Source organism: Gopherus flavomarginatus, chromosome 1 (genome assembly GCF_025201925.1).
Source record: "Gopherus flavomarginatus isolate rGopFla2 chromosome 1, rGopFla2.mat.asm, whole genome shotgun sequence".
Taxonomy (NCBI): domain Eukaryota; kingdom Metazoa; phylum Chordata; order Testudines; family Testudinidae; genus Gopherus; species Gopherus flavomarginatus.
The window spans coordinates 161897357-161920295 of NC_066617.1; the positions used below are offsets into that span (position 1 = coordinate 161897357).

At 44.7% G+C, this 22939-nt stretch overlaps 1 protein-coding gene across 1 annotated transcript in view; it reads left to right on the plus strand.

The window, feature by feature from the left end:
- Positions 1-756: 756 nt before the first annotated feature.
- Positions 757-22939, plus strand: part of LSAMP (limbic system associated membrane protein) — a 747548-nt gene continuing 725365 nt past the window's right edge. The window contains exon 1 of the mRNA XM_050960825.1: positions 757-832. Within this exon, the coding sequence (XP_050816782.1) occupies positions 799-832 (34 nt within the window). The 5' untranslated portion in view covers positions 757-798. The remainder of the gene's footprint in view (positions 833-22939) is intronic.

A 22939-nucleotide genomic window follows, 5' to 3' on the forward strand; every position in this document is an offset into this window, starting at 1 on the left:
AGAGGGAAACTGAGGCACAGAGAGGTGAAATAACTTGCCAAGGGTCACATATAAGCAGGGGCAGCTCCAGGCCCCAGCACACCAAGCGCGTGCTTAGGGCGGCATGCCGCGGCGGGGTGCTCTGCCGGTCGCCGGGAAGGCGGTAGGCAGTGTGCCTTCAGCGGCATGCCTGTGAAGGGTCCGCTGGTCCCGCGGCTCCACTGAAGTCATGGGATCAGCAGATCCTCCGCAGACATGCCTGCGGGAGGTCCACTGGAGCTGTGGGACCAGCGAGCGGCAGAGCGCCCCCCATGGCATGACGCCATGCTTGGGGCGGCGAAATGTCTAGAGCTGCCCCTGTGTACAAGTCAGCATAAGAGGCAGCTCTCCTGACTCCTATATCACAACCACAAGGCCATCCTTCCTCCTGATGCTTAGTTGAAATGCTGCTGTGACACCCACGCTTCTCTGTTAAAAGGATGTTCCAGAAATAAACTCTCTATTGAAAAAGGCAGACTACAAAAATGTTACCCCATAATTATTTTCTCATTGAGGGTTTTAATACCCTGCATAGAGACACCCCACTTAAAAGGCAGCTACATCAGCTGTGTTACATTTTGCTCCTGACTGCAGGGAAGAGGGAGGCATCTCCATTTAGTTAAAGCTCATTTAAATGGTGGAAAGGAGGAAGCGCAAGGAATAATATAGTTTGGTTATTCACTCTGAGGCCTCCCTATTTCTTGGGGACCTAGGAGTATTTTCCTTACTTGTGGGACACCTAAACCTCACAACATCTGGAAGCAGCAGCTGTAGGGATGAATGGTAACAAATTCAGTGGGGAGGAGAAACAATGGTAAGTTCTACATATAAACTGGCAGGATGTTGCTTAATGACCCATATGCTGACTCTCATGCTTTTAAATTATATCACCCAAGCTTGGAGGTCTGGATTCCTCCCATTCACATTCCCCCAAATAACTCCTATAATATTTGCATCCTTTATCACCTAAAACTTTCTCTCTCTTTCTTTCCTGTCTCCAAAAATCCAGTCTCTTCCTCGGGGAGAGCACAGTAAACATAGAGTTGGGCTTTGAAGTGGAATAGCTATGCTCAGAGAGTCATGAAGGACAAAACTGGGATGGTCAGAGGGAGTGCTGTCTAGCAGTTAGAGCACGGGCCCAGAACCAGGACTCCTGGATTCCATTCACTTTGCTGCAGATCTGTTGTGTGACCTGGGACAAGCCTCAGTTTCCCCATCTGTAATATGGGGACAATAATATTGAGCTGCCTCATGAGATGGTTGTGGGATTTAATTCATTAATTCATTAATTCTTTGTGATCATTGGATGGAAAAGGCTAGAGAAGAGCAAGATACTGTGCTGAAGCTCTGTGCAGATATACCAGGAATGTCACACTCTTCCCCATGGTAATGAACTCCTCCAGAGAGTGTGTCAAACATACTGTTTTTGTTGACTCCATCTGTGCTGCGTGGGGGTGGGGGTTTATGGAGCCCTCCTTGTGTCTGGTAAACAGAAGGTTTAAAAGCATCTTCCCAATGAGACTGACACCCCTGCAAATAGTGCCGGGATTGCAGAGGAAAGTAGCCACCTGGTACTCTGGCTGCATGCTGTCAGGCATCAAGGCCTAATGAACCCCTCACAGGGATGCTCCATGGAAGAATGCTGATGAGCCTAATAGACACTTTGGTCCCTGGGGTTGGGGAACATAAACAGCAGCAGGGAAGGTACTCGGGAGAGAGAGAAGATCTGATGAGCATGCTTCCCATCTGCACTGCCAGTGTTCAGCTTCTCGCACACGGGGGCTAGTGGTGTGTGAAAGTGGGGAGGCAAACTGACAGGTTTAGATGTTCTCTCTGCATCTGAATCCTAGACTTCTGTCACTTTCCTTCCTTTCTTCTTCATAGGTTGGGCACTGCCTTCTCTGCTGGCTCCGGCCAGCCTTTGAGGTGGGCACTGCCTGCTCTGCCAGCTTTAGAACAGAATCTCGGCGTGTTTGCGTGCTGGGTTCCAGGAAGCCTTTTCCTCTGAATGATCAGTAATGCCATTGCCTCCCTGGAGCCTGACCTAAACTGAACCACAGCTATGCATGTTCCTCCTCATGAAGATGCCACTGTTTCGAGTAATCCCACTACGCTGCCTTAAAAATCAGCTAGGGAAAGATGCAAAGAATATCTTTGCGCTTGGGGGAGGGTCATTCTAGGTATCTGACCACATATTCCCCATTCCACCCAAAGCAAACCACTAACGACAGGGCTCCCCATCCAGAGACCCCAACCAGCTAACAAACCTTTGAGAGCGAGAATATGTGTGCCAGTAATGCATAAAACAGGTGATAATATGAGATGATCTGTGCTTAATAGAAAGAAACTGTCCTCTCCACCCTGTTCTAAACTCAAGAATTTCCCACGTGCATGTGAGATTATTTGCTGTATTCTGTCCCTGAACTGCACACCGCTGAAAGCAAAGAGTAATACGTAAGTAGCTGATGTACTGTAGTCTGCAACAAGAAATGTGACAAGTATTTTATAATCACTATTGAAGGAGATCAATCCTATATATCCTGAGATCCCTACCTCCCCTGAAACAATGTTAGCAGGAGACTTATACTTCATGCTCAAACAGTGTAGTTATGGGAGTGGTATACAAAGCAAGAAAGCAAGATAAATACCATGATCCAGATGAGCTTCCTGGTTTCAAAGCAAAATCTTTTAAACTGCAAGGGTCCTAGAAGGTGTGCAAAAGCCTCAATGAGGCCAAAACATCCAAGAATTTTCCCTCTCCTTGGTCAATTTTATTGCTTTGTGGTATTTACGAGACATGATGTCTTTTGTCTGTGGAAGAGGATGGGAATGGTTAGTAATAAGCTGACATCCTCTGAAAGCAGTAGAAAACTAAGCCTTGTCAAAAAGCATTCAGTATCTTTTGAGCAGTTTTCCTCCTTCAGGAAGAGTTTTCCTAGAGTTTTAATCCTTTAAACATCAGCTTTTTATTCAATCAATATGTCTATTCACTCTTAACCTCCCCTTGTCTTGATACTTGGCCCAGGAAAAGAGTTAGTTGTCAATTCCCTCTGCATACTTGCAGCCTGCTCTGCCACTATGGCTCTGGCAAGTCCGCACTCTGCCTCAATTTCCCCCTCGATAGCATGGGAAACCCCACTTCAAAGAGAGGATGTGAAAATTAATTCATTATCTGTTGTGCATTCCAATAATTTCCTGCATAGGTCTGTCCTAGATCCGGTACTATTCAATATTTTTATTAATGACTTGGATAATGGAATAGATAGTAGTTTTACAAAATTTCCAGATGATAGTACTGGGAGGGATTGCAAGCACTTTGGAGGATAGGATTAGAATTCAAAATGACCTTGATAAATTAGAGAATTGGACTGAATTCAATAAGATGAAATTCAATTTTAAAAAAGTGCAAAGCACTTCTGTTCAGAAGGAAAATTCAAATGTACAAATATAAAATGGGAAATAAGTGGTTATGCAGAGGTATTACAGAAAAGGCCCTGGGAGTTATAATGCATCACAAATGAATGTGAGGCAATAGTGTGATGCTTTTGTGAACAAGACTAATGTCATTCTGGGATGTATTATTCGGAGTGACGTATGTAAAACGCAGTAGATAATTGTTGCACTCTACTCGGCACTGGTAAGGCCTCAGCTGGAGTACTGTGTCCAGTTTTGGGAATCACACTTTAAAAAAGAAATGGACAAATTGGAGAATGCCCGAAGGATAGGAACAAGACTGATAATTTTTTTAGAAAACATGGCTTATGAGGGAAGATTGAAAGAACTGGGCATGTTTAGTTTAGAGAAGAGAAAGCTGAGTCTTCAAATATGTAAAAGATTGATTTAAAGAGGATGATGATCAATTGTTCTCCATGGCCACTAAGGAGAGGATAAGAAGTAATCAGCTTTGTTTGCAGCAAGGGAGATTTAGGTTAGATATTAGGAAAAACTTTGTGAGCATAGTTAAGCTCTGGAACAGGCTTCCAAGGGAGGCTGTGGAATCCCATTGCTAGAGGTTTTGTAAGAACAGGTTGGACAAACACCTGTCAGGGATGGTCTAGGTTTACTTGGTCCTGCTTCAGCACAGGGGGATGGAGTAGATGACCCTCTGTGTTCCTTCCAGCCTTTCAATTCTATGAATGCAAAGTGCTGTAACACAGAAGTGCCAGGTTATAATATTGTTTATGTGCTTTCAGTATTTCTTTCAAGGTTTCAGGGTCCTGGTAGTTCACATATCCCTCACTTGTGTAACCTGGAAAATAACCTGCTTATTTTAAACCGCGGAGTTTTGTATGCACGATTCCTCCATTTACTAAGCTACAAAGCCTCTTGTTTGTGAAAAGACTCCTTCGTGCCTCCCATTTAGTCCCAAGGTTAAGCAGAATATACAGTGAACGGCTTTCTTCACTCACAATAACCAGCAAAGCGACATGAAACTTCCTTTCTCTTTAAAAAGCTAACTGTTCAGCTCCCACAACTCCCTTCCAAGCTTAATCGGTTTCTGAATATTTAGGCAACATAATTTGGCAATGGTCTGAGAACTCCTCTAAGAGCATCATGATTTCACATTTGGTGGTGTTTGAATGAGGATGCTATCAACTCCTTCAACCATCTGATAACCCTTTCTTAACTGGGTGAGTTTGGGAATGGATGTTTACTCATCAGTCAAGCCTGCCTGAGACATGAAATGAGTCAGACAATGTTTGTAATACTGTTTTATAGCCTTTTCTCCACTGTCCACATTATGGATGATGATATTAAAACTACCACCAACCAAAAGAAAATCGAAGTTCTGGATCTGAATACATAAGGCTTTCTGCATGTTAGTGCAGTTTTCCTGTCAAATGGCCATTAGATATTTGTTCTGTGAATGGATCTGAACCCAATCTCTCCATCCAGACATCCCCGAACTTTGGAGAAGCTCAGATCTGAGTCTAGACTCTGTGTCTCGGGTGTGTGTCTAACTCATCTGTGAATTTTTAACAAGATCAGGCATCTTCTTGATCATAGATCAGTGAGTGCTTGACACTTCACACCGAATCATTTGAGTAGGATTTGGACACATATGTAGACTCAGAGGTATTTAAGTGCCTAAAGATGCAAATAGCGACATAGTGGGATTTTCAAAAGCATCTAGGTACCTCATTTCTGACCCAGTAGGTGCCTAACTACCTTTACAGAACTGGCTCATAATCCCCTTCAACTAGGGCCTAACCCAAAGCCCACTGCGACTGGTGGAAGCACTCCCTTTGACTTACATGAACTTTGTGTCACGCTCCAAAAGATGGAGGGCTAGATTTTCAAAAAATGTTCTGCACCCACAAGTTGGATCCAGCTCAGCTCCCATTTTAGACTCCAAAATAAGTGGCCAGATTTTCAGATGAGTTCAGCATCCACTGTGTTGAGCTCTTTTGAAAATATCTTTTCTCACACCCAAACCCACAATGTTCTTCTGAGTTTCTCTCCACAGCCCTTGCTTTTCTCTACAAGATCAGTAATTCTTTCCTCAACCATGTTCACCACTGTTTCTAAGTTTCCCTCTTCTCCCACCTTCTCTATGGTGAGGTGATGATTTGTGGGTAGCAGAAGGCTCTGAGAAGGAGTGAAATTGGGTCTCACATGTCATATGTTTTTATGCTTGACCATCACCTGGTCTAGCTTAACAGCCTGGTATTTATTTGTTGAGCTCTGAACATGTGCTCAACACCCTACAAAACATGAAAGAAACCAGGTCCTCTCTCTGAGGTACTTACAAGCTAAAATACAGTTTTATATGAGGTCATCTAGCCCATTTCCTCCTCTCCTTGCTCTGTGTGACTCAGATGTGTAAAATGGTTTCCCTGATTGTATTCTCCATACCTCTGTGTAGTCCAATTGTTTTGGGAGGCATAGACTTCCCTACCCAGCCCTCCATATAGTTTTGAAATCCCGATGTGGCCCTTGGGCCAAAAAGTTTGCCCACCCCTGGTCTACTGGCATTCAGACTTTCTTTGATGGTGCCAATCAACATCTTACTGCTGCTTCTTTGCTCTTCACCTCCTGCTTATAATACCCTGGCTTCTCCACTTCCTCTTTACTAGGACTAGTTAAATTTCTACATACTAGTACTACACAGATTCTAGATGACACATCTTTTTGCTCTCTCCTCCCACTCCTTAAAGAAATGTTTCTAGTCCAAATAACTTGTTAATTTTAAGTAAGGCTACAGTTTAGGCACTGAGTATCAGAGGGGTAGCTGTGTTAGTCTGGATCTGTAAAAAGCAACAATGAGTCCTGTGGCACCTTAAAGACTAACAGATGTACTGGAGCATAAGCTTTCGTGGGTGAATACCCACTTCGTCAGACACATGTAATTACATGCGTCTGACGAAGTGGGTATTCACCCAAGAAAGCTTATGCTCCAATACATCTGTTAGAATTTAGGCACTGATATTTGTAGTAAATTCATGGCAGAAATGTGGGGAAAAAAAGATAAGTCACAGAAAGGTTACCCAAATAATGGGTGCTACACTATGCACAAGGCTATAGTGGGGGTTCTGAATGGTGAGGCCCAAGTGGGGTGGGGTGTGCAGAGCGAGCCCACTGTAGGCTCCGTAAGCTGTATGGCTGAGGCCAGGTAGTTAAAGCACTTATTGGGGTCTGGTGAGATCTGATGTTCCAACACAATGTGCCCATGTACTTGGTTGATGTTTGGCAGAAAACACACTTGTCCAGTGATGGTTTTAAGCCATATGCCCGCATATGGTCCAGGACCTTCAGCAGACATGTCTCACGTTGCTCTAGGGCAGGGGTGGGTAAACTTTTTGGCCCGAGGGCTGGATAGGGAAGTCTGTGCCTCCCCAAACAGCCTGGCCCCTGCCCCCATCCACCTGCTCCCATGTCCCACTCCCTGACTGCTCCTCTCAGAACCCCTGACCCATCCAACCCCCCTGCTCCTTGTTCCCTGACCACCCCCTCTTGGGACCCCCTGCCCCTAACCGCCCCCAGGAACCCCATCCCCTAGCCAAGACCCTCCCCCACTCCCTGACTGCCTCAACCCCTATCCACACCCCCTGCACCTGACAGGCCCCCTGGAACTCCTACGCCTATTCAACCCCCATTCCCGTTCTCCATCCCCTGACTGCCCCCTCCGAACCTCCGCCCCATCCAACCACCCCCTGCTCCCTATCCCCTGACAGCCCCCTGGGACTCCCCACCACCTTACCATACCGGACCCAGCCATGACATTGCATTCCCCAGCAGGAGCAGTGGGCCAGAGCCCTGGTGGCACGGCATGCTGAGGCTGTGGGGGAGGGGGACAGTAGGGGAGGGGCCGGGATCTAGCCTCCCCATCAGGGAGCTCAGGGGCCGGGCAGGATGGTCCCATGGACTGGATGTGGCCTGTGGACCGTAGTTTGCCTACCTCTGTTCTAGGGTCTTCCCGAAGAAGATACAGTCACCTAGATGGACTAGAACTTCAAGGAGGTTCATATTTCCAACCATGTTCTACATTAACATCTGGAACATTGCAGGTACTCCCAAGATTCCCTCTGGTAGAATCCAAGAGGGCAGATGAAATCAGATTTGTCTTTGTCCTCTTCTCCCAGGGGGATCTTACAGTACCCACTCCAGAGATCCAGAACAAAAAACCATTTGCTTCCTGACAAACAATGAAGGACATCATCTGCTCATGGTGTGGTATATTGATCTAGAATTCTGCTTTTGGTTAGGATCCGATAGTCAATTCACATGTACACTTGGCCATTCTTTCTTTCCATTAATAAGGATCCGAGTTTCCTTGATGGTTCCCAAGGACACCAGCTTTCTGAGGTCTTCTCATATCTTTTACGTCTCCTGGAGGAAGTCTCTTGGATCTCTCCCAAAAGGGTCTATTGTCACTCAAGCACATGTGGTGTTGGTCTTCCTTAACGCTGCCTACATCCCACTCATGGAGAGAAAACTTGTCAGGTTTCTCAGCCATCTACCAGTGCAGATGCTGTTTCAATTTCTCCGGTGCAGGTGACTGTAAAGGCAGACATTCAGTTCGAGGTGTCTAGGTTGTAGGTCTCGAAAGGCCGCAGCCACGGTGTCTGATATGTGCTTGTGGGCTAGAGTCACATTCAGAGGTATGGGAATCTTATGGGTGTACTTGTTCTTTATTGTGACTGTGATTCAACGTACTCTTGCTGAGGATACCAGTCTGCACTAGGTCAGAGTGACCTGGTTGTTCACTTCCACTCCATAACTTGCAGTGCCTTCTACAACACATTCTGCACCAGCAGGTATCACTACAGCCTGCCTCCAAAGCTTCAATATCTTCCCCGTGGGTCCACCTACGGGTTGGTGAACCACGCTATTATGTTTCTAGTAGGCATTCCTCTCCATGGAGTGTATGTGCAAAACACAAGGAGAGTCTTCTCCTCCCTTCTCAAAGCAATGCCTGGCAAGTTGTCCAAACATGTTGGCATTAGTACCAATAAGAATAGGCACCTGGTTGTGCCCCTGTGGATCTGGGCAGACCAAAGCTAATTTGTCCATTCTATTCCTGACTCCAGTCACATCAGCAAAAAAATCTATTTGAACAGTGATGTACCTAGAGTAAAGGCACTCATAGTCACTTAGTCCCCATATGGCTTAATCATTGCAGCAAATGGGACACTTCCCAGGAGTACCCAGGATTGTGAGGCATCTCACTACCACCTGTCCTTGCTTTGAGAAAGTCTTGTCTGTGCCTGCCGTGAGTCAGGTGGCTGGCAACACAAGAACTGCCTTCCAAGCCTCACTGTGTCTATACAGATTAAAAACAGGGACATCACCAAGTCTTCTGAGCATCTCCTTGGAGTGCCCAGCCCCTAATCCACTGAGCACTGATAGAATTCCCTGGTCCCAAAAGAACAGTATACCCCAGCATACCAGTTAAGCTTTACAACATAGTTCTCCTTAAACAGCACTTAGATCTGTTTGTAGTGAAAATAAGTAAAAGTTTATTTAACAAAGAACAGAGTTTTGAAAAGAAGCAAACAATTAATGGAATCAATGGTTACATATAAAATAAAAACATAAAGATGCATTCTAGACCCTAAACTTACTTACCTAGTTATTACCATATGAGATAGAGCAAAAACTGATCAAAAATCCTTCCAGCATATTACAGCCAGGCATTGCTGTGATATTTCATTCATAACACAAGTCATGCTGCCCTCTTGTCACCTCAGTGGAAAAGATCCGGTGTGTGTCTCTCTGTCTCAACTATTATTGTCCAAAAATCCATTGTCTTTACTTGCAAACAGGATAACCCCCACTGCTTGTGTTTTCCTGTCTAGATTCTCCCCTGCAGACTTTGCAATCACTACATTAGCATTTTGCACAAACTGTCAGTAGGTGTTCATTGTGAAGTATACACTGCTCAATTTACAGGTAGCCAGACAGATAGATAAACATCTGTTGCTACAAAGAAACCTGTTTCTCAGCTTTTAGGGACCAGCCCCATGTCACAGCCTTAAAAACATAATTGTAAGTGTGTGTGTGTGTGTGTGTGTGTGTGTGTGTGTACATGCCTTACATATTATCCATACATACAGTTCACAATGATTATGAGGACCAGTGTGACACAGGCTTTCAACAGAGACCTTACATGACACCTCTTTGCAAACTTGTATGCAGATATCAGACCCAGGTGATCCCCATAATTCTTATTGAACATGAAGAGGTCCTTAGTTGCCAGTAAGTCTGTCAGATACTTGTCATGCAGAGCTCTGAAGATGATGGTCACTTGGGATCCACTGTCTAAGGTGGCTTTACATGTATGTCTTAATTTCAGTGTAATTTCCAAGGCAGGTTCTACAAGGCTTTAGGCAGTTTTTTTCTGAGGAATAGTCATTACTTCAGGCAGCTTAACTTTGCTGGAGCTATCCTTCGGCCAGGACCCAGTATGCTTCTTCATTGAGTCCCTAATTTAAGTATCTTTGTAGGAACTTCCAAATCACATCATCTCCATTCTTGGGCTTAGGCCATCTTCTAGCTTTATGCCCACCTTCCTCACCACTGAAACAGATTAGAGGATTTTGGCCCAGAGGTTGAGATGGTCTCCTCTGTCTCTACTGATTTGGAGTTGGAGTAGGCTGCTTAGGGTGTCAACCTCCCTCTCTCATGATAGGCTTAGATGACAGGGGATGGATCACTCAATAATTGCCCTGTTCTGTTCATTCCCTCTGAAGCAACTGGCACTGGCCACTGTGAGAAGAAAGGACACTGGGCTGGATGAACTATTGGTCTGACTCAGCATAGCCATTCTTATGACCCAGCAAACTGCCTGCCCATATCACCCCATGCAGATGCCTCCCTATTGGCCTCAGCAGGAATTTCTAGTTCATTCTGTCCACACCCCTTACATCAAAAATACTGGAAAATGGGGTCAGAAAGCTCTGGTAGCCATTGTTGTTGTAGACCATAGGATAGGACCCCCAAGAGGTTCAATGCAGAATTCCAGGAGCTGGCAAACTCCAAGTGGGGCTTACGCTATCTTTCTCCAGGCTGAAGAAAGCTGGGCCTTTGTTGTTTGTCCATATAGGACTTTATTCTATTTTGTTTGAGCCATGTCACAATTTTGGATATATACACCACCATAAGCTAGTGAAGGAGAACCTAACAGCCATGTTGAGCTTAATGAAGACAAATTCAACAGGAGATAGGACAGAGGTGGATGCTGGCAGACTCCTATAGCTTTGAAGAAACTGGCAGTGAACTTATGTTAGTGGCTTGTGCCCTGATGTGCAATCTGAACTCACTTGGTAAGAAATTCCCATTAATTGACAATGCTGTTAGCTTTTAGAGCTAGTAAGCTGTGATCTTGTGTTGATAGAAATCCAAAGTGTACTGCATATTGTAAAGGATATGTGCCCAATAAATGGCAGTGTGTGGGTTTTCACAGCATTTGGGACAACATTGGCTGAAAAAGCTTTTGCCTAACAGTAATAAATTGTAGGAGTAGTGGTGAATTCAGTCTCAAAATAGCAGACATATTTGTCCATCACAATTAAAAGCAGCATGTGTAGCTGTGCTTACAGTTCAGCTTGCCTATGTTTTTCCATTACAAAGGGCCATTTTTGGTCATTAATAAACATCCTCAACTTGTGATGTGGCACAGCTATCGGTGTCCCTCCCCCCTCCACCCACCCGCCCGCTTTTGGCATTTTGGAACTTTTCCAACATTAAAAAAAGTCTTGAAAAGTCAGAGTGGAAAAAGTAAAATAAGAAAAAGGAATAAGTGTGTGTAGGGGGAACTCTGGAAATAATTCATTTTATTGCACTTCATGACAAAAAAGAGCAGGGAAAGGAGAAAATGTGGAGGAAGGGGCAAAAAAGAAGTTGAAATTTTAAATATTCAATATTTTTTGGGAAAAAATAATTAAAATGTGAAAAGAAGAGTTCCATTCAGAAAACTGCAACACTGAAAAATTCAAAATTTCAATGTTTTTCATACATAATTTCATTATTCAGCCGGCTCTAGTTTGGTCTCCATAAACACCCCTGTCTCATCCCCGCAATGATTGGATGATGTATAGTGAGCAAGGGAGGGGTCTGCTTAAAGTGGAAAGACTATCTTGTGGTTAAGACACTAGATATGTAGATCTGGATTGTAGCCTTAGCTTGACCACAGCCTTCCTATGTGACCTTGGGCAAGGCACTTAGCTTATCTATGTCTGAGTCTCCCATCTGTAAACTGGGTATAATAGCAGTGCCCTACCTTATAGGCTGTTGTGAGGATAAATTCATCTGTGTGTAGGTTGCTCAGATGATATGGCGATGAGCATCATTGCACTGCCTATACAAAATTCCTTGTTAGTGTGACAGGTGGATAGTGTATAGCACATGAAGTGTAGGTCAACACATTAACTGTTGAGGATAAAAAGAAATGTCAGACAGCTACTTTGTTTGTTGAGCACTGTCCTTCTCATCCCCTGTGGGCAGGTTATTCCATAATTATCCACAACTTGTTTCTTATGCTTTCCACAGAAGTACTGTCAGAGGTCAGATAATGGCAGATGGACCACCAGTCTGATCCCTTATGGAAGCTCTTCTCTTCTGATCATTGTTAGTGACTGTATGACATGGATGGGCAAACTTTTTGGCCTGAGGGCCACATCTCAGTTTGGAAATTGTATGGAGGGCCAGCTGGGGCAGGGGATTGGGGTGCATGGGGGATGAGGGCTCCGGCTGAGGGTGCAGACTCTGGGGTGGGACTGAGGGTGAGGGGTTTGGGGTGCAGGATGGTGCTCCTGGCTGGGATCAAAGAGTTTGGAGGGCTATCAGGGCTTGGGCAGGGGGTTGGGGTGGGGGGTGGGTGGCACTCAGGGGTACAGGATCCGAGCGGTGCTTACCTGAAGCCGATCCTGGAAACAGTGACCCGTCCCCCATCCGGAGGTGGGGCTATGCTACTGAGCGCGCTGCCCCATCCACAGGCACCAATCCCGCAGCTTCCATTGGCCACAGTTCCCGGCCAATGGAAGCTGCAGAGCCAGCGCTGGGGTGGGGATAGCGTGCAGAGCCCCCTGGCTGCTCCTGCTTCCAGGAGCTGCATGGATCTGCTGCACACGCAGAGCAGAGCAAGGCAAGCTCCTGACCCCGCTCCCCGGCTGGAACACTGGAGCAGGAAAAGCTCCTAACTCAGCTCCCCAGCGGAAGCTCAAGGGCTGGATTAAAAGGTCCAACAGGCTGAATACGGCCTGCGGGCCATAGTTTTCCCACTTCTGCTGTATGATATGTACAGCAGTCATAGGAAAGCAAGAGGAATATGTGTGCCTAGGACATGGGTTTGCAAGTCTTAAAATCTCTGGATACTACATTACTACCAACTGGGCCCAAAAACCCTATTCAGGTTCTTCCTCCAATAACTGAATTTATGATTATTTCAGGTCCAAAAAATATAAGGCGCCAGGTATCCTTCTCTTTGAAGTGCTCATAGCTACAACAGACTTTTTGTGCAGTTCAGTACTTGTGTGGTAGTGGTCACATTGGAATGGATCGTGAGAAAGTAGAGTGCACAGTGGAAGGGACATGGTGCAATATACAAGCACTTACAAAACCCAAATGCACTGCTTCTGATAGGCCTGATTTTTAGGTCCACTGACCTAAGTTGTGTATCCATTTTGCTTTCATCAGCAGTCTGACTTCTCTTACCGAACCACTTGCTGAATGAGCAGGTTTTTAGCCTGAGGCCCTTGCAGATTTGAAAGATTCTAAATGCACATCTCAAATCTGGTAATTCTACACTCCCAAAGTAATTTCCTCTTTCGAAGAACCCTTTTGCTTGGTTCACATAAGACTGTACCTTCAAATGAGTGAGGCCTAATAAAGAAAAAAATGACCTAACCCTAGCTACACGCTTGCACTAGCTCACTCTCATTCTCCCCCTTTTTTGTCATGCAGGTAAAACTCATGCGTTACAATGTCTCTTAATGTCTCACTGGCATGTTCTGCAACATAGTCTTACAATATTACAATGTTGCATGAACATGAACCACAAAAGTTATTTCCAGAAACCTAAACCTAAACCTCCAGAATATGGTCTGCCTCACTGTCCCTTGAAATCCTGCCGACCTAGTACTCAGGCTCACTGAATGTATAGGAGAGCTGCAGTGAAATGAAACTGTAAATATCCTTTCCCTCAAAGGGAAGCTTCCATCATATGTGGAAAACTATTCACATTAGTGGTGTCCTGGTCTCTGACTTCAGTACTACAGTAAACCAAATAAAACTTTGAGTTTCCAGTTGTAACCTTCAGCCCCTGTTCCCAGCTCTCCTTGTGATGTCCAGGCTTTCCCCACCACATATCAGCATTCTTTTGCCTTATGCCTTTCTTTGAACACCCCAGGTCAGGATACTTTTGCTGCCCACTTTTACCTCTCTCACCACATTTCAACAGTTCATTTTCCTTGTCCTTGAGAACAAACTGCAGTGAATTTGCCAGAGACATCCAAGATCAAATTGATATTAAAGAGAGCAAAGTTTCTTAGAAAATTGAGAGAAAATCATCTTAAATCCATAGTCAGTGGTATACAATCACGTTTGATCGAACCCTGAGTAACACCTTCAGCCAAGGAGGTGCAGTCCTGCAAATACAAGCATAAACTAATATTCACTAACATCCCAGAGCTCGGGTTCACGTCATTCCATCAGGTTCTCTTTGCCTCTCCTCTTACCTCTCAAGGTCTCCAGGTTTCACCTCTGAGAGTCAGTGACACCCCATTCCCTCCCTGGTTTGTGTTCCTGTAAATCCTTGAAGTAAAGGTGTGAGCTTCTTGCATTAACATTCCAGCCTTGAAGTTCTCTTTTGCATTAGCATGTTGACAAGGAGCCTTGCTCAAATCCCACACTTGTGTCTCTCGGTCTCAGTCTCCGGCAACAATAATTGTCTTCCAGTTTTATTCCATATTGAATGGAACTCTGTTTTCTTGAGTAAACAGATTTTTTTTTTCCCTCTCCTATACCCTAACAAACCTTATTTGAAAAGCTCCTTTGAAATCTCCATAGATGTCAACTTTTTTCTGCATATACTGGGTCAGAATAATGATCATTTGCATGTTAATAGCTCCAACTCCATAGGGGGTTGTTAGCTGTTGCCCAGCTTGCGTATTACAAAGAAGGCAAATCCTTTTTAGTCCTAATCTTAATTGCAAAGTGATTATAGTTTTCCATAATTCCCCATTTCTCAATAATTTCAATCTATAGCAAGTATGATTTCTTGACACTCTATATCTGCCTTGTCTGTCATGCCTGGGTTTCAAACATTTTTAATAATTTCTCTTCCCACACTAGTTAGCAAACATGTTTGTTGTTACAAGTAAAAATGGGCCCAAGCCAGTCCCTTCTGTGGTGAAGAATGGATTAGGATGTGGATTTGAATTATGTGGTTTACCTCCATCTCTAGTTTCAATCTGTTTCCTCCTTAGCATATCAGCTGTAGCTGACAGTGAGCTGATCATCCTGAGGAATTGCCAGTTCCCCAATCCTTGCTACTGCCATAGGCCCTGCCTGAGATGGATGTTTCAGGGCTGTCTCCAGTTCAGAGTCAATGGGGTTTTGAACATCCAGCACGTGGAAATGTGGCCTTTACCACAGAGTCCAGTGCTAAGCTAAACTACGTTGCTCATGTTTCTGGTGCAAATCCGCATGCTTGTCTTTCTGGCATTCATTCCCCGGCAGTGGTAACATGGGAGAGCTATTCAGATTTTTCCTTAATGTTCTAGTAGAAACCCACTCAGGCAGCATGGTATGTGCCAACATGATGGAGCACATGGTTGTATTTGGAAAAAAAAACAACAACACTGTTGCATGGACTCAACTCAGCCATATGGGTTTGTTGTAATGAGGTCATGTGAGCATGTCAGACACTCATGTCAGGCTGTCACTTGTCTGTACCTTATTTTAACCATTTGTCATATGGGCATCTTCATCCTGACATAACTCAACAGGGAGATGTGGGGGTTGTAAAGAGCTTTGAGATCCACAGATGAGAGGCAATGGAGAAGCACAAATGAATACATATCATTATGAGTCTTCCAATCTCTTTGAGCATGTGGTGTGATAACAAAGGCTGCTGAAAACTGAGGAACTAGACAGTATTCTGGAAAACTCTGCAGCAGACAAATGAAGCCCTGAGCAGATCTCAGCTGCATGGGAAGGTGTTCTGTGGAATGTCTCTCTTTCTCTAACTGAAAATGCAAACCCTGGTAATACTGAGAGTTCAATAAGCAAACAGCTAAAAAAACAAAACAAAAAAATCCCCTATTTAAGCACTGCTATGGTACTTTGCAGCTTTTAGTCCAGGAGAATGTTGCCTCTAATGATGGACACAGAGAGTGCCTGAAGGCGACTGGCCAAGGGTACCACTGTCCCATCCTTGGCCTGAAATAATGATCACAAAGCAGATTTCTGTCACCTTGGGAATGTGCAGCTTCCAATTCTAAATTTTTAGGCAGTGCAGTGATTACAGAATACACCAGTCTGCTTTGGGATCTGAGATTAATCCTTAATCTGGCATTTCTCCCAGCAGATGAATATCCTTCCTGGGTCCCCCTGTGATGTGAAATGAGCTCTATGGGCCACAGCCTTGCAAGACTTGGCAAAGATCTCAGTAGTTTCACTTTGCTTGTTTACAGGAAGTTGCTTATTGTGATGCTTTGGGGTTCAATCCCCGCCAATAAGAGGTTATGTCACCACCTGCCCTATAATCCTTGGCATTTCTGTGCTGTACAGCCTTGTTCAGAGCCCTGGCACCAGTAGCATGTTCACAGAACAATAGCCTTACTCTAGCTTTCACCAGCCATGGTTACTCCTTGCAAAGTGACCCCAACATCCCCCCTCCCACTCCTGAATTTCCGATAAACTGTCTACCCTGTAGTGTCCACCCCTTTGCGGGAACATTCAGAAGCTCTCATATACTAACAGATGTATTCAGAGATGAAAGTAAGCCGGTCCGGTCCGGTCCGGCGTACCAGCAAGAGCCAGTACGTCATGCCGGACCGCACTGACTTCTGCAGCAGGAATTTAAAGGGCTCTGGGCTCCCTGCAGCAGTGGGGAGCCCAGAGCCCTTTAAATCCCACTCGCGGCTCAGCGGCCGGACTAGGGCTGGGATTTAAAAGGCTCAGAGCTCCCTGCTGCTGCAGATGAGGCCACGCCCCCTCAGGACTCTGGCAGTACCAGTAAGTCCTGTAAATTACTTTCACCCCTGGATATATTGGAGCATAAGCTTTCGTGGGTGAATACCCACTTCGTCAGATACATGTAGTAGAAATTTCCAGAGGCAGGTATAAATTTATAGATCTTTAAGTACTCAGTTCCTTTGTCTCTGCAGGGGAAGGATGCCAAAATGGCACGCATGCTCTCTCTCTCTCCTTATATCTTCCCAAAGTTCCTTGACCCTGTTGCAAGAGATGGTAAGGCATCCTGCAGGTGCAGTCTCTGTCCCCAGTGGAGACTAAATGAACATCTTTCCCCACTTGCTCTCCTGATGCTTTATTTACCTTACATGGCACCTTTTAATACACATTATGATAGCAGTGTGTTAGGTGTAGTGAGAATGTCAGATCTGAAAAGGGTTGCTGACATAGAGGAGAGAGCCGCCAATGGGTCTCTGTGTCACACTTACTCAAGTGAGTTTCATGACTGTATGTACAAGGATTATTTAACACACAACAGACATACAAGACTCTTTTGTGGCAGCTATTTTCTGCCACAAATGTTTAGGATGGGATGTGAAGACTAATTGCTCCAGTTGAAATGGCTGGGAGTATTTAGGGATTTGGAGTTTAGGCAGGACACCAAGGATAGTAGTCTGGGCTCAGTCCCGAGACCCACTATGGAGCAGTACAAAGGGTCCATGTATTTGGGTTAAACAGTCAGCTATATTTTCATAGCAAAAGCGGGCATGGAGAGTGGGACGGCTAGAGTGTGCTTTGCTTTAGCAATACCTGGCTGTGCATAGTCTCCTGAAAGTCTTTGCCTTTGAAAAATAGTTTAGAGCAGCCCTGAGGATTTTTTAAATTTTGCCAGTAGCCAAATAGGCCCCCAGTCATATCCAGTGAGCCACAAGCAGCTCCTTTGCAGATCCTCCACCTCTATTGGACCCAGCAGGGGCTGGATACAGCAGGAAATACAGCCCTGAACTCTTTCTAAAAGAACGTCTTCAATGACCACAAGGGGTTAGGTCTTTGGTTTTACATCTAATCTAAAAGACATCATCTGCAGCAGTATGTTACCCCCTGCCACCATGCTAGGGCATTGGGTCGGTGCTGTGTCAGGGGGCAAGGGACCACTTACTGAGTCACAGTTTCACAGTTTCCTTCAGCACTTGGGCTTGCATTGGAAGTCTCCTGTCCTAACACTGACCCCAGTGGGATCTGAGAAGAACAGAGCTTCAGGGTAGCATGGCTGCAGTCTCTCTCTCTCTCTCTCTCTCTCTGTAATTATTATTTTTTTAGAATAGTTGTTAGGAAAGGAGACAATTAGAACTGACTCAATAATATTGACTGCATACATATTTGGAATACATGCGGGTGGGATATAAAGGTTTCATTAACACCAGTTTGGGACAGTCACATTACACAAGTTGGGAAGTCACAAGTACTTTTGCCTCTTTTGGCCTGAGTGCTTAGCCAATATCTGGGGCCTTGATGGGTTGTTTTCATTCAGAGGAGAAATTGATGAAATGAGTCAGGTATTGTTTGATGCAATCCTGGTTTGTTTACAATGAACAAAGTCTTCTTTATCTAAACACAGTAGAAACAAACAGCAGAGGGTAATTTGCTGGTTCACCATTTTCCATCCTGCCTTTCTGTTGAGTCCTATGGCCCAAGGAGCTCTGTCCCTCTCAGAGGCACTCTCACAACTGTTTCTCTTGCTTTCTGCTGGCTTTCTCTTGGCTTACTGCTCTCACGTGCACACAGCTACCACCCATCAATCCCCTAGCCCAGTGGTCCCCAACCTTTTTCGTTTGGTGGGCAAACAGAGGACCGTGGCGGCGGACGAGCATCCGCTGAAATGCCACCGAATTTTGGCAGCGACACCTCTGAATGATGCCGCTTGCTGCCGACAAGCAGCGTCATCCAGAGGTGTCGCTGCTGAAATTCGGCGGCATTTCAGCGGATGCTCATCCGCCGGCCAGTACACGGGCACTCTTAGACGCCCCAGCGGGCACCATGGCACCTGCGGGCACTGCATTGGTGACCCCTGCCCCAGCCTCTGCAGTTATTATCTATCCCAGCAAAATCCCTCAGACCACACAGCTTAGTCTGCTGAGGCTTTGCTGTGCAGCTGGTTGCCTTGGGTGCTGGCTTCTATTGTCTCCAGTTCTCTTACTCCATAAAGGGGCTCACTTGCACATTTCATTTAGCCTGAAAGAAGGGTGCTTAGCACACCTATTGGTTTTACGAGGCCTGTGATTGATCTATAGTCTATCTCCTAGCCTCTATCCAAGGGCGAGGGGGCATAGCTTGTATGGCTACAGAAGCAAAGTCAGAGTGACTGCAGCAGAGGAGCAGAGAATGGAAAGCTATTCCTGGGAAGGTCTTTGCAGACAGGTGATGAGGCGGGAATGGAAATGGGAAATAAACACAAAGAAATTCCATCTGGAAGAGATCAATAACCAGAAAATTACTCTTAGCACTCGATGCCAGAGCAGTTCTGCTTAAGAACTTTCTCTCTGTAGAAGACTAATTTTTAAATTGACCCACTCAGTCTAGTGTATTCTTTTCATGTGAAAACAACAAAGAAATTATTGAAAAGGCAATGCTGCCTTTTCTCCATGCACGAAGGAGCAGCCAGCAAAAAACCCCAATTATATCTTCTCCAACTGCCTCTGAGTTTGGAAAGATTTCAGCCCATAACCTTGTGACTGGGCTTTTTGCAGTTTAGGACTTATCCTCACCCATATGGGAAATGGTGGCATTTGGATCCACATGGTGGAGTGAGCCCAAAGAACACCTCTAGAGCCTGAAGCGGAGGAACACGTGAAAATGATAACATCCGTTGTGGTGTTGAGGACTGTGACTTTAGAGGCTGAACTTCCCAGGTGTAGCGTCTGGGTGAAGTGCTGGAAAGCTCTTGTTATGCACGGGTAGTGGGACCCAGACACAGAATAAAGCTTTCACTGGGTAATCATTGAACACCACATGTTACCTCATGGAGTTTGTGGATCACATCGATACATGGGTCATTTGTGGTGGGAGAAAGAGAAATTTAGGATTGAAAAACACTTTTAATGAGAGGCAATGAAGGAATACAGAGACAGCTCCACCCAGTGGGGGGCACAAATTCACTTTTTTTTTACTTGTGTGACTGGCAAAAGAGAAGTGAGGAAATGTGATATTCTTACTTTTTAACAGTCTAGAGTATAAAGTTTTACAGTGTGTCTGCCACCTCCTTGCCTAGAATTTCTCAAGCTTGGCCACTCAACTGGAACATGTATAGTACAGTAGATTTTGGAATAATACATAAACTGTTTTTGGAGCATGTTGGGCAGGCATCAGAAAGAAAAAGGTTGAGAACTGCTGACCTAATGGATATTCCCTGCCAAGGCCCCTCATCTAACATCTATTGTTTTCAATGGGAGTTATGCACCAGGTGCTTTTGAAAACCCCAGTCGGTGACTGTCTGCATTATTATTTGGAAATCTGGCCTATGGCTCCTGAGTCACTTAGGCACCTTTAAAATTGTATCCTTAGTCTTTCTGTGCCTCCGTTTCCCCATCTGTCAGAGGGAGAGAATGACACTTCCCTGCCTCACAGGGACATTGTGAGGGTAAACGCATTAAAGAGTGGGAGGTGTTCAGATACTACAGTAAGGGGAGTATATAACTACCTAGTTAAACTGACCTCCCAACAGCAGCAAAGGGAGCTACTTGCTAGGTTTTTGAGTATTACACTTCAGAAGACCTAGTGTATCAGCTGCCATGCTGAGTGACACAATAAAAAGAACATGGGGATCCTAGACAATAGGGATAGACATTTTAGGTGGCTTGATCAATGTGGACAGAAATTGTCCTGTGGACACCTCCCCTCCTGTTTACAGAGTCACAGACTTTAAGGCCAGAAGGGACCATTGTGATCTGATCTCCTGCACGTCACAGGCCACGGAACCTCACCCACCCCCTCCTGTAATAGATCCTTAACCTCTGGATGAGTTACTGAAGTCCTCAAATCATGGTTTAAGGACTTCAAGTTACAGAGAATTCACTGTTCATAATGGTATGTGTCCTCTCCCCTCCTGTTGATGATTCAATCACATCCCTGTGGTACTTAGAGCAAGTATTTACCATTGAAAACTAACCTTAGGTAGGTGTTTAATTTGTTTCTAGCCTTTCTAAATGCACTTGAGCAGATGAAAGCAAAGAGGAGGAGCCAGCTGGCCTTCCAAAGGTCTTGTGTGTGTTTGTGAAAATCTCATACCATTGCTCTAGCTCCACTGCAGCTCCACAGTTGTAGCAACAGTGTGAGTGCTAGTGTGGGTGGCTCCCAGCTTTACCGCCATGTCATCTGGACTCACCCTAAGCTGGAGCAGTGTTTCCACTGTTGGTAGATTTGCGATGGAAGGCGATTTTCATCAACCCTTGGCGTAGACAGAGGCTTAGGGAGTTAGTTAATGTCTGTACAGTGCTTTGAAGGTGGAAAGTGTTATATAAATAGTACCATTCAATCAATCGGCTTCTTAACATGAGCAAGAGGAGATTAGAGGCGACCAGAAGAAGTCTGAAGTGCTTCTTTGCTTCATTCCTCTCCGAAAAGGATAATAGTAATAATAATAAGAGGATGATTAAGGCAATGATATGTAATGAGCTGGCCTGTTTGTATGTAGCATCTAAACCAGTCTCCCAGACTGACTGTGTCTTCCAAAGCCCATCGCTGTCCAGAGAGGGAGATTAGCCTCACCAGAGACAGAGAAATTTCTCCCTCCCGATCCCCTGCATCTTTTCCAGCACTGCTATCAGCAGTTGTAGTTGTGAACTCCTGGAGGACAGGCGAGGTCCTAGCGCATTGCAAAAGGATAAACAAAGCATACAGTAGTATCAGAAGGGTGGAATTACACACCCACTTTATTACACTTTAATATTGCTGAATTGCTGGTTCAGTTAATAATGCAGCCAATTTGAAGCCACCTAGAGGGAAATAAAACAATAAATAATGGTACTTCAGAAATTAATTTGTGTCAGCCAGCTTTCAGTTTGTTCTCTGATTGGATAATAGGCATAGTGGATAGTGAAACATCAGTGGACATAGTAGGCTTGATTTTTGCAGCCTTAATGTAGGCAAAACTCCCACTGCCTTCAATGGAAGTTACACATGTATGTGAAGACCACAGTTTCAGTTTTGGTGTATCTTGGCTTCAGTAAAGCATTTGATTAGATTTGAGCCAAAATCAGAACCTTGAATCCTAACCTCTTTGAATTTCGTAGACACCCTGGACTCAATCTTCAACTCCCTCAGTTTAGTTCCAAATAGCAGTTAGATCAAAACCAAAACAGACACACTCACCAACTCAATTTTATTCAGAACTGTGTAAGAACAGCCATGTCAGGAGATTACAGCTCAAGACAACAGAAATCTAGCCGATTCTCACCGTTCTGGACTGAAATCTCTCGAGAGCTGCTTATAAGACTTTGGTACCATCGAATGTGAACTCTAAACCTGATTCAGCCTCAATATGCCTAACCTTAATTTAGATTCACAACTTGTCCCCTTGGCCTCTCTCTACATTTGATACAATCTTATGTGATGATATTGTCTGGAATCTAGAAACGTTGACTTGATGTAATTACTGTAAAATGGGTACCAAACTGTGTTTTTATTAAAGTACCCCAAGGGCACAGATAATTAAGAGTGGTTTAGTGTCAAGTTGGATGACATTTGATAGGGGTCCTGTGTGGGTCTGATCTGTATCCAATACCATTCAATATTTTCATTAACAGATTAGAGGGTGGAGTGGAAAGTATGCAAATCAGATACATGGGCACAAAACTGGGGTCAATCACCCATATGCTGGAGGATAGGCATAACCAAGCGTCTGAGTCTGATGAATTCAAGAAGTGAGATGAAATCTATAAACCTAAATTTAATAAGCACAAATGTAAAGTGGTACACATAGGAAGGGATACTTATATGCACAAATGGAAAATGGAGCTGTCTGAGAGCAGCTAATATGGAAGGTGAGAGGAAGCTGTTATGCTACCCTAGACAAAATGTAATATGACAAGAAAGCATTTTCATGTTTGGTGGTGGACAACCTGCACCTCCAAAAAATTAATCTCTTGTCCAGATCTAGCTTCTGCTCAACATGGTCTCCTACTTGGTGACAGAATTAAAAAATGAAGTATCCTAGCTTCTTCTGCTCTCTTAAGCAAGATTCGCAATATAGTACTTGATTTTGCTTCTCTGCTGTGCTGCAGAGCTA